Source organism: Ahaetulla prasina, chromosome 7 (genome assembly GCF_028640845.1).
Source record: "Ahaetulla prasina isolate Xishuangbanna chromosome 7, ASM2864084v1, whole genome shotgun sequence".
NCBI lineage: Eukaryota > Metazoa > Chordata > Lepidosauria > Squamata > Colubridae > Ahaetulla > Ahaetulla prasina.
In genome coordinates, this window is record NC_080545.1 from 5,910,707 (window position 1) to 5,926,331 (window position 15,625).

Here is a 15,625-nt window from a genome sequence, read left to right on the forward strand (position 1 = left end):
CATGACTTACCGCATTCAGCTAAGTACTTTTAGCCGATGAATTTGGGTTTAAAGAACATTAATATGTATGGCACAGTGTGGCATCTGAATAATAGAACTAATTGTTCTTATTTAAAGTTAAATATAGTCTCAAATTAGTGAAGTATCATTGCTTTTTTCCATCTTGGTAAAGATTCCCTCATCTTAACTGTGTGTCGTGTCCGACGACCGAGTAAAGGAAGTCCGTATCAAGCGTGGCAACGAAGCCTCTGCAGCTTTGCCAAATTCCTTCCAGGTTTCTCAGGGCAGGCAGGAGTCCAAGTTGTGTCTTCAGCAAACCAGATGAGACTTTGCCTGACTCAAGGTTGGAATGCCAAAAGCAGGTCCTTTATATAGGCTGTGGGGTGTGGCTCCATGACCCAGCATTTATCCAGGCCTGCCCCACCCTTCCTTCTGCTGGCATCACCTCTCAGATCTCCGGAAGCGAGGGTCCTCCCACTTTGAATTCTGTTCAGCTCTCTCTACTGTCGGCATCTGGGAAAGGGAGGGGTCAGAGGGAGCAGGTCCGGGTAATTGCACCACTTGGCTGACTTCCTGCTCTGACGGCTGCGTCGAAGGAACACACACTGAATGAGTGAGCTGTCTTGGGCTTATCTGTTTACTCCTGACATCCCCTCCAGGCATGGGACCAGGGCTGGGGGGCTGGAGGCATGACAGGCCGTTCATCTTCATTATCAGACTTGGAGTCTGATAACAAGTCCAGTTGGCAACGGGATGGGCCCGGCTGAGGAGAGGAGGGAGGACGAGTCACAACACTGTGCCTCCATGGGTAATCCTTGACCTGAAACCGTTCATTTAGTGACCGTACAAAGTTACGATGACACAGAAAAAAGGTGTTTCCAAAAAGAGATTGGATACCCATTGGTCAGAAAGGATGTAGGGCAGTGATGGTTAACCATTTTTGGACCAAGTGCCCAAAGCTCACTCAAACCCCCCAAATGTGTGTGTGGCCCCCGTGCATGTATGTGTCGCTTCCACATGTGGCCTCTCCCCTTGCACATATGCACGTGGCCCCCAGCCCTGACCCCCATGCATGCATGCGTGCCTCCCCCTGAACATGCCCCATCCCCCTGTGTATGCACAGCAGAGACTCGAAGACCAGCTGGCTGGCGGGAGGTGCGTGTGCATGCATGTTTTGTGGTCCGCCAGCAGCCTGTGGACCTGGCAGCGGAGTCAGACAGTGAGGAGGCTGGGGAGGACAATGGGCCAGTCCTAGAGTCAGGGAAAGGTCTGCACGAGGTCTCTGTGTCAGAGGCAGAGATGGGGCCAGGGCCATCTGGGAGCGATACATGGACTCCAGAGCCTCCAGAGATTGATAATAGTGAGGCAGAGGAACAGGAGGAGCCTGTTCCTAATGCACGCATGAGAAGAGCTGCCAGAAGGCAAGAGCAGCTGAAGCAAAAATGACGACTCAGGAGTAAGGCTAGGAGATGATTGGCTCCTCCCATAAGGCTTAAAAGAGCAGCAACGAACGGTTGGGTTCTTGGTAGAAATGCAACGTTGATTCCATTGCTTCTTATCAGCATCTCTTGAACTCTGTGGGGGTTTTGCCAAGAAAAGCCTTTGGCAGGTTGCGAAACACATCAAAGGTTGGTGATAAGGCCGAAGAATTTGTTTTGGACTAAGCTGAGAATGAATTAATTCTCAGCTGTTTTAATAAAGTAAGTTTTTTCAGGACTGAATTGTGTTTGGTAATCACTACTTGGGCCTCGGTCACAACAGTCAAGGTGGAGCTGAACTAGGGCAATGGCTCGTGTGCCATCAGAGAGGTCGCTGCATGGCACCTTTGACACGTGTGCCACAGGTTCACCATCATGGGTGTAGGGTCTCCTCCTTGATCAGGGGTACGGATTAGAAGACCTCCAAGGTCTTTTCTAGCTCTATTCTGATTCATTGAAGAGTATGGGTAGTCTTCAAGTTGCAACAATTCATTTAGTGAATTTAGTGAATTTTGTTTGAAGTTACAACAGCACTAGAAAAAAATGACTTATGACCATTTTTCACGCTGATGGCCTTTGCAGTATCCCCATGGTACGTGATCAAATTTTTTTTTTAATTTGCATTTATATCCCGCCCTTCTCCGAAGACTCAGGGCGGCTTACACTGTGTCAAGCAATAGTCTTCATCCATTTGTATATTATATACACAGTCAACTTATTGCCCCCCCAACAATCTGGGTCCTCATTTTACCTCCCTTATAAAGGATGGAAGGCTGAGTCAACCTTGGGCCTGGTGAGACTTGAACCTGCAGTAATTGCAGGCAGCTGTGTTAATAACAGACTGTCTTAGCAGTCTGAGCCACCAGAGGCCCCTAAAATTCAGACGCTTGGTTCATATTTATGATGGTTGCAGTGTCCTGGGGCCACACAATCTTCTTTTGTGAGTTTCTGACAAGCCAAGTCAATAGGGGGAAGGCAGGTTTGCTTAATGATCACATCACCCAATTAACAACTGGAGAGACTTGCCTAATGATTGTGGCCCCCAAAAAATTGGTCATAAAACAGTGCAAAACTCTGTCAGAAACTGCCTTGTGGAGCAATAGAAATGTTGGTCATAACCCAAGGACTACCATCTAGGCGGCTCAATGGCTAAAGACACTGAGCTTGTCACCAGAAAGGTCGGCAGTTCGGCAGTTCGAATCCCTAGTATAGGTCTCCTGTGTGAGCAGGGGGTTGGACTAGATGACCTCCAAGGTCACTTCCAACTCTGTTCCTGTTACTGTAATCTCTGGGTTCGTACATGATCTCCAAAGTCCTTTCCCATTCTGTTATTCTGCTACTCTGTTCTACAGCTGGATTTTGAGGGAAATAAGGAAGTATCTTCCCGTTAAGCTGAAAGAAAGAAAGAAAGAAAGAAAGACAGAAAGAAAGAAAGAAAGAACAAAAAGGAAAGGAAGAAGAGAGAGAGAAAGAAGGAAGGAAGGAGAGAAAGAAAAGAAAAAAGAAAGAAAGAGAAAGAAAAAAAGAAGGAAGAAAGGGAGAGAAGGAAGGAAGGAGAGAAAGAAAGAAAGGAAAGAAGGAACGAAAGAACAAAAGGGAGAGAGAAAGAAGAAAGAAAGAAAGAAAGAAAGAAAGAAAGAAAGAAAGAAAGGGAAGGAAGGAAGGAAGGAAGGAAGGAAGGAAGGAAGGAAGGAAGGAAGGAGAGAGAGAGAGAGAGAAAGAAAGAAAGAAAGAAAGAGAAAGAAAGAAAGAAAGAACAAAAAGGAAAGGAAGAAGAGAGAGAGAAAGAAGGAAGGAAGGAGAGAAAGAAAAGAAAGAAAGAGAAAGAAAAGAAGGAAGAAAGGAGAGAAGGAAGGAAGGAGAGAAAGAAAGAAAGGAAAGAAGGAACGAAGGAACAAAAGGAAGAGAGAAAGAAAGAAAGAAAGGAAGGAAGAAAGAAAGAAAGAAAGAAAGAAAGGTAGAAAGAAAGAAAGAAAGAAAGAAAGAAAGAAAGAAAGGAAGGAAGGAAGGAAGGAAGGAAGGAGAGAGCGAGAGAGAAAGAAAGAAAGAACAAAAGGAAAGGAAGAAGAGAGAGAGAAAGAAGGAAGGAAGGAGAGAAAGAAAAGAAAAGAAAAGAAGAAAGAAAAGAAGGAAGAAAGGGAGAGAAGGAAGGAAGGAGAGAAAGAAAGAAAGGAAAGAAGGAACGAAAGAACAAAAGGGAGAGAGAAAGAAGAAAGAAAAAGAAGAAAGAAAGGTAGAAAGAAAGAAAGAAAGAAAGAAAGAAAGAAAGAAAGAAAGAAAGAAAGAAAGGGAAGGAAGGAAGGAAGGAAGGAAGGAAGGAAGGAGAGAGAGAGAGAGAGAAAGAAAGAAAGAAAGAAAGAAAGAAAGAAAGAAAGAAAGAAAGAAAGAAAGAAAAGAATGTGAGCTGATAGCTGCACTCAGTTTTTAAGATAACTTCTCCCTGCATCCTTCTAGAATACAAACACAACTCAATTGTTCAAAATTTATTTTTTATTGATGAATGTTATACCTGTCCGTAGATTTATTTTCTGAAGTGTGATCTGTTGACCGAAGCATAAATGTAAGTGGACAAAAAAAAAAAAAGGATTGCTGCAGACAGCTGTTCGTTTCGTTTCCTTTGGTATCCCAGGAATTATTTTAGCAGAAAAGGTACAGATGAATGTTGGCTCAAAATGGATTATTAATATTATTATGATCATAGTGACAGATGGAAGACATCATCATAATCGGCAATAATTTTGAGAATGAGGTATTTGGGCATTGCTTGCATTTATTCCTGAATAAACATGCAGATAATGGACAATAGGCAAAGACCCAGCTTTTCCTTCCTTCCTTCCCAGTGGTTAGAATGGGGTATTGCAAGCTAATTCTGCTGACTGCCAGCAGTTGGATACTCACTCGCTCAAGGTTGACTCAGCTTTCTGTCCTTCCGAGGTGGGTAAACTGAGGACCCAGATTGTTGGGGCAAGAGGCTGATTCTGTAAACCGCTTAGAGAGGACTATAAAGCAGTGTGAAGTGGTATATAAGTCTAAGTGCTATTGCCCTTCCTTCCTTCCTTCCTTCCTTCCTTCCTTCCTTCCTTCCTTCCTTCCTTCCTTCGCCTCCTTTCCTTCCTTCCTTCCTTCCTTCCTTCCTTCCTTCCTTCCTTCCTTCCTTCCTTACCTCCTAGTGGTTAGAATGCAGTATTGCAGGTTAACTCTGCCCAGTGCCAGCAGTTCGATCCTGATGGCTGAAAGGTTGACTTAGCCTTCCGTCCTTCCGAGTTGGCAAAATGAGGACCCAGATTGTTGGGGGGGCAAGAGGCTGACTCTGTAAACCGCTTAGAGAGGGCTGTAAAGCACTGTGAAGTGGTATATAAGTCTAAGGGCTATTGCTATCTTTATCTTTATAAAATATTTATTTAAATATAGGCATTCTAAAGTGTTGCATTTAACAACATTTTAGAAGGCGTGTATTTAAAGCTTAAAGACACATCTATTTATTTGCGCAGGGCTAGCCTAGGGTTTTAGTTTTAAATTTAGTTTTTAATGGGGTTTTATATTATTTTAGTGATATTTTTAATTCGGCCTAATTAATAAGTTTTTTAATTGTTGTTTTTACTTGTATTATTCTCATGTTTTTTTATCTGGCTGTAAACCGCCCTGAGTCCTTCGGGAGATAGGGCGGTATAAAAATTCAAATAAATAAATAAATAAATAAATAAATAAATAAATAAATAAATAAACATTTGTATGTATTTTGCAAGAGAAAGAATGTGAAGCAGATTAGTTACAGGGGAATTGGTTTTGGTGATGACTGCACCCCAAACCCCAATCCTGGAAGAACACCATCTTACAGTAGTGGCGCAAAATTGTGGAAACCTTTTGGGAAAAGTGTATTTTCTAAAACTAGCTAATTAACACCACTTTTTTTTTAGTAGTACCATAAAATTATATATCCATGGAAAGATAATTTAATCAAGAACATAATGCAATAACTTTTATGAAGAATTTGCTATTAGAATAGCAGTTACAGTATAAAGAAGAAAAGTGAAACAAGTACATTTTGGTCGCCACGATGTAAAAAAGATGTTGAGACTCTAGAAAGAGTGCAGAGAAGAGCAACAAAGATGATTAGGGGACTGGAGGATAAAACATATGAAGAACAGTTGCAGGAACTGGGTATGTCTAGTTTAATAAAAAGAAGGACTAGGGGAGACATGATAGCAGTTTTCCAGTATCTCAGGGGTTGCCACAAAGAAGAGGGAGTCAAACTATTCTCCAAAGCACCTGAGGGCAGGACAAGAAGCAATGGGTGGAAACTGATCAAAGAAAGAAGCAGAACTAAGGAGAAATTTCCTGACAGTTAGAACAATTAATAAGTGGAACGACTTGCCTGCAGAAGTTGTGAATGCTCCAACACTGGAAATTTTTAAGAAAATGTTGGATAACCATCTGACTGAGATGGTGTAGGGTTTCCTGCCTGGGCAGGGGGTTGGACTAGAAGGCCTCCAAGGTCCCTTCCAACTCTGTTGTTATGTTATGTTAAGTAGATAAAACAGGATATAGAAAAATGATCACCATAGAAAAAAAATGAGAAATACAAAAATGATCTCCATGTCAGTTAATTCTTAGTTGGGTAACCTTTAGCATGAATGATGGTCTTACAATGTCTTCCCATGGAGTGAACCAGGTCTTTGAGTTCTGCAGCTGTTATCATGTGAAACCAAGATTGAATGATGGCTTCTATGAACTGGGTTTTACTGCTGGGTCGCTTCTGACTAACAAGTTTCTTATTCCGCTGCTGGAATGGCTTGGGCATAACCCAGACCTTCACCTAATTGAAAATCTATGGAGCTGACTAAAGAAATTTTTTAGTCAGAAGCGACCCGCTGCAGTTATAAAGTTAGTAACACAGTCGTTAAGTGAGCCCCATTGACTTTGCTTGTCAGAAGGTCACAAAAGTGAGATCACGTGACACACATTTTCTTGTATGAAATCCAATATACAGTAGTGGCCAAAATTGTGGAAACCTTTTGGGAAAAGTGTATTTTTGAGGTTTGATGGCTAATAGCACCACTTTTTTTTTTTTGAGTTTTAATTACATTCGGTTGTAATTTTGGGTTGTTACAAATGTTTGATATATACCCATGATGGCGAACCTATGGCACGTGTGCCAGAGGTGGCATGCAGACCCTTCTCTGTGGGCACATGTGCCGTCGCCAGCTACTCTTCCGAGTTCTATCGTGCACATGCACACCGGCCAGCTGCTCTTTTCTGGGTTCAGGCGGGTGCATGAGTACCAGCCAGTTGGTCTTCATGGGAAGATCAGCTGATTGGCACACCGGCATGCCAGATCAGCTGGCCGGCATGCATGTGTGCGACAAAACCTGGAAAAGCAGCTGGCCACCACACGCATGCGCACCATCCAGCTGCTGTTGTGGCTCCAGCCCCCCCCCCCCGGGCCTGGCCCCCTGCCAGAAAGTGACTCAGAGAGTGAGGGGGAAGGGCCGTCAGGGCTCCCCTATGCAGGGCCGGCCTCTCTGGCTCAGCTCCAGGAGCCAGAGGCAGGCCAGGTGGAAGAGGTAAGAGGCCTCTATCTCCTGTATCTCCCCCGCCCAGGAAACGCTTTCAGACCCAGCTGTCGACAATCAGTCCTGGTTAGATCCCCGGTTTCGTAGACAAGAGAGGCGGGAACAACAGAAGAAGGGGTGGAGCATGCCTAGAAAGTGCTGAGTCACGGAGCCACACCCCATAGGGTATAAAAGCAGGAGGGGCTGCTCTACTACTTCGTGACAGACAACCAAACTGACTGGAGAAAACTTGAGCTGAACTATTTGATTGAGCATTTGGCTTGGATTGCTGTTTGTTCTTGACTTCCTGGTTGCTCCGGTAAAGAGCTTCTGACATGCCGGCATCAAGGAAGAGAAAGAAAACCTTGGCAGACAATCGCTGTTTTGCTGCCAGAGCTGATAGCTGCCGTGGACTAAATTACCGGCTAATTGAGTCAGTTCACGTGTCTCCCGGACTGAGGTGGGGGGACAGAACAGCTGCTCTCTTCCAGGTTTTGGTGCTCTGGCGTGTGCTCCAGTTTCAGAACTCGGTGTCGAAAAAGTTAGCCATCACTGATACATACTGTGGTTCAATCTCCTCTATTACTGAAGCGGAGATGAGGAGAGTCAGAAATTTAATAGGGGATTTTGCACAGAATGGCAATTAAACATGAACAGGATTTTAGGCACGTGAGTTAATGCTGTTTTATACCTTTTATACGTGCATAATATACTCGTAGTCTATGCATGTGTGGTTTAGAAATTTCAGGCGTCTTACTCCTTTGTAAAATGGATTTTATGCACGTGAAGGTATTTACAATATGAACATATTTTATTCCAATGCCTTGAAACTCTGCTTTCCTGAGATCTATTAAGCGGAAAGATTTTGTTTGTACTTTTCAAGCAGCCAAAGATTGAATGATATTACTACGAGCCAAGGAATATGTGGGTTTTCAAATAAATGAAGTCTTTTGAAAATGTACTTGACCAGACATGAAAAGCAGGCCTAAAAAAACCCAAAAACCCATGAGTTTCTCGCTGCAATTTTTATACCGACATTCCGTGCAAAAACTCCCTCGTCTATCTGTAGCCAGAGATTAAAAGCCGCAGATATTTTGTTAAAATTTGGGAAATACCTTTGTTTTCCCTCAGGCTAAACTTTCCATGTAACGTTTTGTAATTACCATTTCTCCAAAACCATAATTTTATGTCCTTCAATTATGAGTTCTTGAAAGAAAATGCGGTAAGGTTTTGGCGAAGTTAATCAGATTACAACTTTGTGTGTATCTCGTGTTAGCTTATATATGCAAGAAATCTTGACTGTCAAAATAATGGGAATTAAGAGCCCATCTGATGCGATTTGATTACTTTTTTGATTTGAGTGGATTTGATTGCGTTACTCCTTTAATCGCAACAAGCTGATAATTCTTATTTACTTTATTTGATTTGGCTACGTCGGGTTTTTGAAGTCTCTGTGTTTGTTCTTAATTTCTCTTAGATTTTCATATGGTTCTAGAATATAGGTCCATGAAGGCGAACCTGTGCCACAGTAGTCATATTGGAGGGCATGTGAGCTCAGCTCTCCAGCTGATTTTCGGGCCTTCTGGGCCCACTGAAAATCCGCAAACAGGCCATTCCCAGTCTCCGGGAATGGGGAAGGCCATTGTCGTGTCCCACTCCCACTCCGACGAACGAGTCAAGGAAGTCTGTAACAAACTTGGCAACGAAGCCTCTGCAGCTTGCCAAGTTCCTTCGAGGTTTATCAGGGCAGGCAGGAGTCCAAGTTGTGACTTCAGCGATAGGGTCCGATATCAGCAAACTAGATAAGACTTTGCTTGACTCAAGGTTGGAATGCCAAAAGCGGGTCCTTTATATAGGCTGTGGGGTGTGGCTCCATGACTCAGCATTTATCCAGGCCTGCCCCACCCCTCCTTCTGCTGGCGTCGCCTCTCAGATCTCCAGAAGCGAGGGTCCTCCTAATCTGAATTGTCTTCAGCTGGATCTGCTGTCAGCTTCTGGGAAAGGGAGAGGTCAGAGGGAGTAGGGCCGAGTGATTCCAGCACCTGGCTGGCTTCCTGCTCTGAAGGCTGAGCCAAAGGAACACACGCTGTATGAGTGAGGTTTATCAGGCTTGTCCTTTCACTCCTGGAATCCTCTCCGGGCATGTGGTCAGGGCCGGGGGCTGGACGCATGACAGGCCGTTCATCTTCATTATCAGACTCGGAGTCTGATAAAAGGCCTGGTTGGAGACGGGAGGGGCCCGGCTGAGGAGAGGAGGGAGGATGAGTCACAACAGGTAGTCATATTGGAGGGCACATGAGCTCAACTCTCCAGCTGATTTTCGGGCCTTCTGGGCTCACTGGAAGTCGGCAAACAGGCCGTTTCCAGCCTCCGGAACGGGGAAGGCCATTTTCACCCTCCCCAAGCTCCTAGAAAGGCTCTGGAGCTTGGTGAGAGAGATAAACAGGCCTACCGGGCCCACCGGGCCATCGCATGCCAGGAGCATGAGAGAGCGGGGGTGCTGCATGCGCATGGACGTGACCCCACCTCCTCCCCGCTCCTCGCACGCGATGGCAAAAAGGTTAGCCATCACTGATATAGGTAGTCTTTGATTTATGACCACAATTGAGCCCAACATTTCTGCTGCTAAGCAAGACATTTGTAAAAAGTGAATGTTTTACGACCTTCCTTGCCACAAATTGTTAATCTCTGCTGTTGTTAAATTAGTCATACGGTTGTTAAGTGAATCTGGCTTCTCCATTGACTTTGCTTGTCAGAAGGTCTCAAAAGGGGATCATGTGACCCCGGTACAATGCAGCCGTCATTAATGTGAGTCAGTTGTCAAGCATCTGAAGGTAAATCACGTGATCGCAGTCATAACTGTGAAAAATGGTCATAAGTCACCTGTTTTCAGTGATGTTGTAACTTCGAAGGGCCTCTAAGCGAATTGTTGTAAGTCAAGGACTACCTGTATAGATAGGTAGTGCTTGACTTACAACAGTTCATTTAGTGACTGTTCAAAGCTATTGTTGTGGTCCGCCAGCAGCCTGTGGAGCTGGCAACAGTCGGACAGCGATGAGGCTGAGGTGAGGCCAGGGCCATCGGGAAGTGAGGTGCGAACTCCAGAGCCTCCAGAGACTGACAATAGTGAGGCAGAGGAACAGGAGGAGCCTGTTCCTGATACACGCATGGGAAGAGCTGCCAGAAGGCAAGAGCAGCTCAAGCAGAGAGGACAACTCAGTAGTAAGGCCAGGAGATTATTGGCCCTTCCTATAAGGCTTAAAAGGGACGTGGTGGCTCAGGGGCTAGGACGTTGAGCTTGTTGATCGAAAGGTTGGCAGCTCAGCGGTTTGAATCCCTAGTACTGCCATGTAATGGGGTGAGTTCCCATTACTTGTCCCAGCTTCTGCCAACCTAGCAGTTTCGAAAGCACGTAAAAATGCAAGTAGAAAAAATAGGGACCACCTTTGGTGGGAAGGTAACAGCGTTCCGTGCGCTTTTGGAGTTGAGTCACGCCGGCCACATGACCACGGAGACGTCTTCGGACAGCGCTGGCTCTTCGGCTTTGAAATGGAGATGAGCACTGCCCCCTAGAGTCGGCAACGACTAGCACGTATGTGCGAGAGGAACCTTTACCTTTACCTTTATAAGGCTTAAAACAGACCAGCACCGGTATTTCAGCTTTGCTGGAAAACAACGTTGTAGCTGCATCTTCTGCTTCATCTTCTGTTTCGTATACGTCTTTGTTTTTGTGGCTTCTGGATGTTTGCCAGGAAGGGCCTTTGGCAGTTTGCCTAATTGGACCAAGATTTGTGAGATAACTGAGGAATTTGTGTTGGGAGGCATTTGTTTTACTTTGAGTTGAATGACACTGGGAATGAAGTTATTCCTAGCTGTTTAAATAAAGTTTGTTTTTCCACGGACTAAGCTTATTACTACCTACTTCGGTCTGGGTCACAACAGTTATAACATCAATGAAAAAAATGATTCACGACCGTTTTTCACCCTTACAACTGTTGCAGCTTCCCCGTTGTCGCGTGATTAAAAATCAGATGCTTGGCAACTGACTCATAATTATGACGGTTGCAGCATCCCGGGGTCACGTGATCCCCTTTTGCAACCTTCTGGCAAGCAAAATCAAGGAGGAAACCAGATTCGCTTAACAACCGTGTGACTAACTTAAATAACGGCAGCGATTGACTTAACCTCAGTGGCAAGGGAGGTCGTAAAATGAGTCAAAGCTCACTTAACAAATGTCTCGCTTAGCAACATAAATGTTGGGCTCAATTGTGGTCGTAACACGAGGACTGCCTGCAGTTGCAACCTCAAGTCATCATTTTTGTAAATTTGCAGAGCGGGGATGAACTTTTTTCTTCCCGTTCTAGCAATTATTTTTATCTTCCAGTTGCAAATTCCTTCCTTTATGATGGGTGGAGTTTAACCAGGGGTGGGATTCTACCGGTTCGGACGAACTGGTAGCTCCGACGATCAGCCGGGAGCAAACCGGTTTGCTCCGACAATCAGCTGCCTGCCCCTGCACTTTACTTACTTTTATCTTCACAGGTGATTAACCTGGCAGAGCAGATTGCTGCATTTCAGCTGTTTTAATTCCCTAGCACTAACACGGAAGGTGATATTTTGTTGAACTGTGCATGCGCGCACAGCGGCCGTCTGGTGCCGGCGCGCAATCACCGAATGGTAACCAAAAAGATCCCACCACTGAGTTTAACTTTGACTATGGCAAGAACTTATCTATGTATTGAGCACTAGGCATTGCAAGAAAGCTAAGGTATTTGTGCTTCTTTCATGGAGCTTTGACTTGGGATTATGCTGAGCCCGTATCATGAAACTCCCTAAACATGGTCTTATGGACACCAGTCCTTCCAATATTTTTCCAGCCTTATCTGTATTTTTCCAGGTGGAAAACGCAGGATAACAGCCCTCTTCCAGCCCTCAGAAGTCCTCAGCAGTGGTAAGGCTCCCTATCTAATAATATATACACATATATATATATTGTTTCATGTTGAATAAATATGGGGAGAGACTAGCCATCCTAACTTATCTTTAATTGTTCATTTTTTATGTTACTCCACCTGTTTCTTTTCTGAGTTTCAAGGTCACTAAGTATGATGACCCGGAGCGTGGCACAAAGGCAACACATCCAGAAAATAAGTACAAGTCCCTTTATTAGCTCTAAACTTTGCCCCATTACTCTCCGGTTTAGAGAAAACCCCTTCCATAAACTTGTAAGCAAACAAAACTTCCAACCATAAATCCAACAGGGCAAGATAAGGTAATTAATCTGGCAAGGCAAGCAAGATAAGGAATTCCAGAATTGAAGTAGCACTGCCGTAAATTAAACTAGTTGGGAGGATGCCTGGAACTCAGATAAAGCAGTCAACACGAACATGAACTCAGTGTTTGTTCCCGACAACCACCCCTCCCATTTGCCTCTCCTTTTAAACTCCAGCTCCGGGTGTATCTTGTGAAGGGGATCGGGGCCCTTTCCTCCCTCGTAAGCCACGCAACCCGCGTTGCTCTCTTCTCCGTTCTTCCCCAATTTCCTCCACAGCCAATGGAGCCAGTCTCTCGCTCTCTGTCAGCTGTTCCTCTTCCATCTCAGAGTCAGACTCTGACACTAAGAAAATTCAAACACACCCACATTGGCAACCCAAATTTGATCTCGCATCATTATCGTCAGTCACGTATATTTCCCTTCGTCTCCACCTCTGTTCTTTAACCGTCCGACAAGCTCCTGTTCATAACATTTTATGACAGAAGCAGGCCAGCCTACTTAGAAATAAATAAAGAGAAGTGATGGGTTGCTCCCGGTTCTGTCCGGTTCTTGCGAACTGGTAGTAAAAGCGGTGCGAGGCTCCGCCCACCCAGACATCATAATAGATGATCTGTGCATGTGCAGAAGCTTCTGCGCAATCACAGAAGTGTATGTGTGTGCGTGAGTGAAGTGAGCGCACACGTGCGCCCGTTGGAAACTGGTAGTAAAGGTAAGTAGAACCCACCCCCAATAAAGAGGTACACAAGTGGTGGGATTCAAATAATTTAACAACTGGTTCGCCCAAGGTCAGTTTGACTGTCGTGGGAGGTGTGGCCCATCCCCATCCTCCAGCTCTGCCACACATGTGGAACGAGCTTCCCGCAACTGCCAACCTGATCCCGGGCGAACTGGTTGTTAAATTTCCACCCTTTGCCAAAAGGCTGTTTCCGAGGATACTTGTCTGCACGTTGTTCTCGCGACTGTTTCAGTCTTCTTGACGTGGCTCCTTTACGAGGCGAGGTTTCCGAGGAATGAGAAGTGGGGTTACCATAGAGACAAGGAGTTGATGGTCCCGATATCTCACGGGGAAGGTGAAGAATTGCAGGGAAGTGGAGGGAGGGATTGCCCCCCTCCCAGTGGAGTTGTGTGAAGGGGGTGTTGGTCAGTCTTCAGGCAAAAGTGAGAGGGCAGAGGAAATAAGTTGGCAGCACGATCGAAGGTGAACCTAATGTAGGTGTTGTGACTCGTCCTCCCTCCTCTCCTCAGCCAGGCCCCTCTCTTCTCCAACCGGGCCTTTTATCAAACTCCGAGTCTGATAATGAAGATGAATGGCCTGCCATGCCTCCAGCCCCCGGCCCTGGCCCCATGCCCGGAGAGGATTCCAGGAGTGAAAGGACAAGCCTGATAAAACTCACTCATACAGCGTGTGTTCCTTTGGCTCAGTCTTCAGAGCTTTCTGAGCCAGGTGCTGGAATTACTCGGGCCTACTCCCTTTGACCCCTCCCTTTCCCAGAAGCTGACAACAGATCCAGCTGAAGACAATTAAGAGTGGGAGGACCCTTGCTTCTGGATATGTGAGAGGCGATGCCAGCAGAAGGAGGGGTGGGGCAGGCCTGGATAAATGTTGAGTCATGGAGCCACACCCCACAGCCTATATAAAGGACCTGCTTTTGGCATTCCAACCTTGAGTCAAGCAAAGTCTTATCTAGTTTGCTGATATCGGACCCGATCGCTGAAATCACAACTTGGACTCCTGCCCGCCCTGATAAACCTCGAAGGAACTTGGCAAGCTGCAGAGGCTTCGTTGCCAAGTTTGTTACGGACTTCCTTGACTCGTTCGTCGGAGTGGGAGTGGGACACGACAGTAGGGAAGATTGTAGGGTTAGTTTGGCCAGGCAAATTATTACCACCACTACCTGATATCAAAGTGGATCCTGCGCGCTGTGCTGGTATGGAGAAAGGGTCACCGGAGTGGCCAGCACGAGGAAAGGAGGAGAGAAAGCAGCCATCTCCTTCTCTCATGCTGGCCACTCCATTGCCCGTTTTTCCATTGCAGCACAGCACCCAGGATCCATTCTGATTGCAGGGTGGATGGGTGGGTAATTTAACAACCGGTTCGCCCAAACTGGTGCGAACTGGCTGAATCCCATCACTGGGTAAGTAAGCATAAAGCATGCATGCAGGTAGTCCTCAATTTACGACCACAATGGTGCCCGAAATTTATCATGCGAAGCGAGACATTTCTTCAGTGAGTTTGGCCCCATCTTGCGACCTTTTCTTGGCACGGCTGTGAAGTGAATCACTGCCGTTCTTAAATGAGCCACACGGACGTTAAATGAATCTGGCTTCTCCAGTGACTTTGCTTGTCAGAAGTTTAATTATTTAGCTGTTTAATTGTTGATGAGATTTATGTCCTGGGCACTTTTAATTGAACTGTCTAATTGTTTTAATTGCAATTTGTTCTGTGGTTTTCTGTGAGAAATGGTTACAGCAGATATTTATTCTTTTAATATTTTATTATGCAATATAATATTGGCCCTGCTTAATTGCTTTCCTTACCCATCTGGTTATTTAAACGATAGCTTGCTTACTCACCCGTTTTTCATCTTTCTCGGACTTCTTGCTTCTATTTTTCATGTTAAATAAACTTTTGGTATCTCAAATTAAAAAGATATACTGCATGACCTTAAATGCATGACTAACATATCTCTTCCAATCGTGTATCTGAATTCATAGATCTTGATTCTTCTCATAAATATTGTTTGAAATAGATTTGGGTTTTGTGGAGGATGTTTAATACGCCCCCCCAAAAAGTTACTGATTAAAGTCAGGAAGCTTAGTAAAATTTTACAGGGTTACATACAATTATCTATTTTCCAAATGTGATACATAACAGATGTATTTTGTTTCGGGGGACCTTCTTCGTTTTCTAACCATATTAAAATAATCCCCAAGATTTTGAAATATATATCTAATGCTTTAAACTGAGAATTTTCTCAAAGTTTTGGAATTCTATATAGGTAAAGGTAAAGGTTCCCCTCGCACATATGTGCTAGTCTTTCCCGACTCTAGGGGGCGGTGCCCATCTCCGTTTCAAAGCCGAAGAGCCAGCGCTGTCCGAAGATGTCTCCATGGTCATGTGGCCGGCATGACTCAATGCCAAAGGTGCACGGAACACTGTTACCTTCCCACCAAAGGTGGTCCCTATTTTTCTACTTGCATTTTTTATGTGCTTTCGAACTGCTAGGTTGGCAGAAGCTGGGACAAGTAACAGGAACTCACCCCATTACGCAGCACTAGGGATTCGAACCACTAAACTGCCAACCTTTCGATCGACAAGG

General features: G+C 45.0%; 1 protein-coding gene across 12 annotated transcripts in view; it reads left to right on the forward strand.

Annotated features, from left to right (window-relative positions):
- Positions 1-15,625, forward strand: part of MAGI2 (membrane associated guanylate kinase, WW and PDZ domain containing 2) — a 755,967-nt gene that overhangs the window by 66,550 nt on the left and 673,792 nt on the right. For 10 of the 12 annotated variants that reach the window (XM_058190302.1, XM_058190300.1, XM_058190301.1 and 7 more), the window contains exon 2: positions 11,928-11,981. The exons of the other annotated variants lie outside the window; for them this stretch is intronic. In XM_058190302.1, the coding sequence (XP_058046285.1) occupies positions 11,928-11,981 (54 nt within the window). The remainder of the gene's footprint in view (positions 1-11,927; positions 11,982-15,625) is intronic. 12 annotated transcript variants of the gene reach the window in all.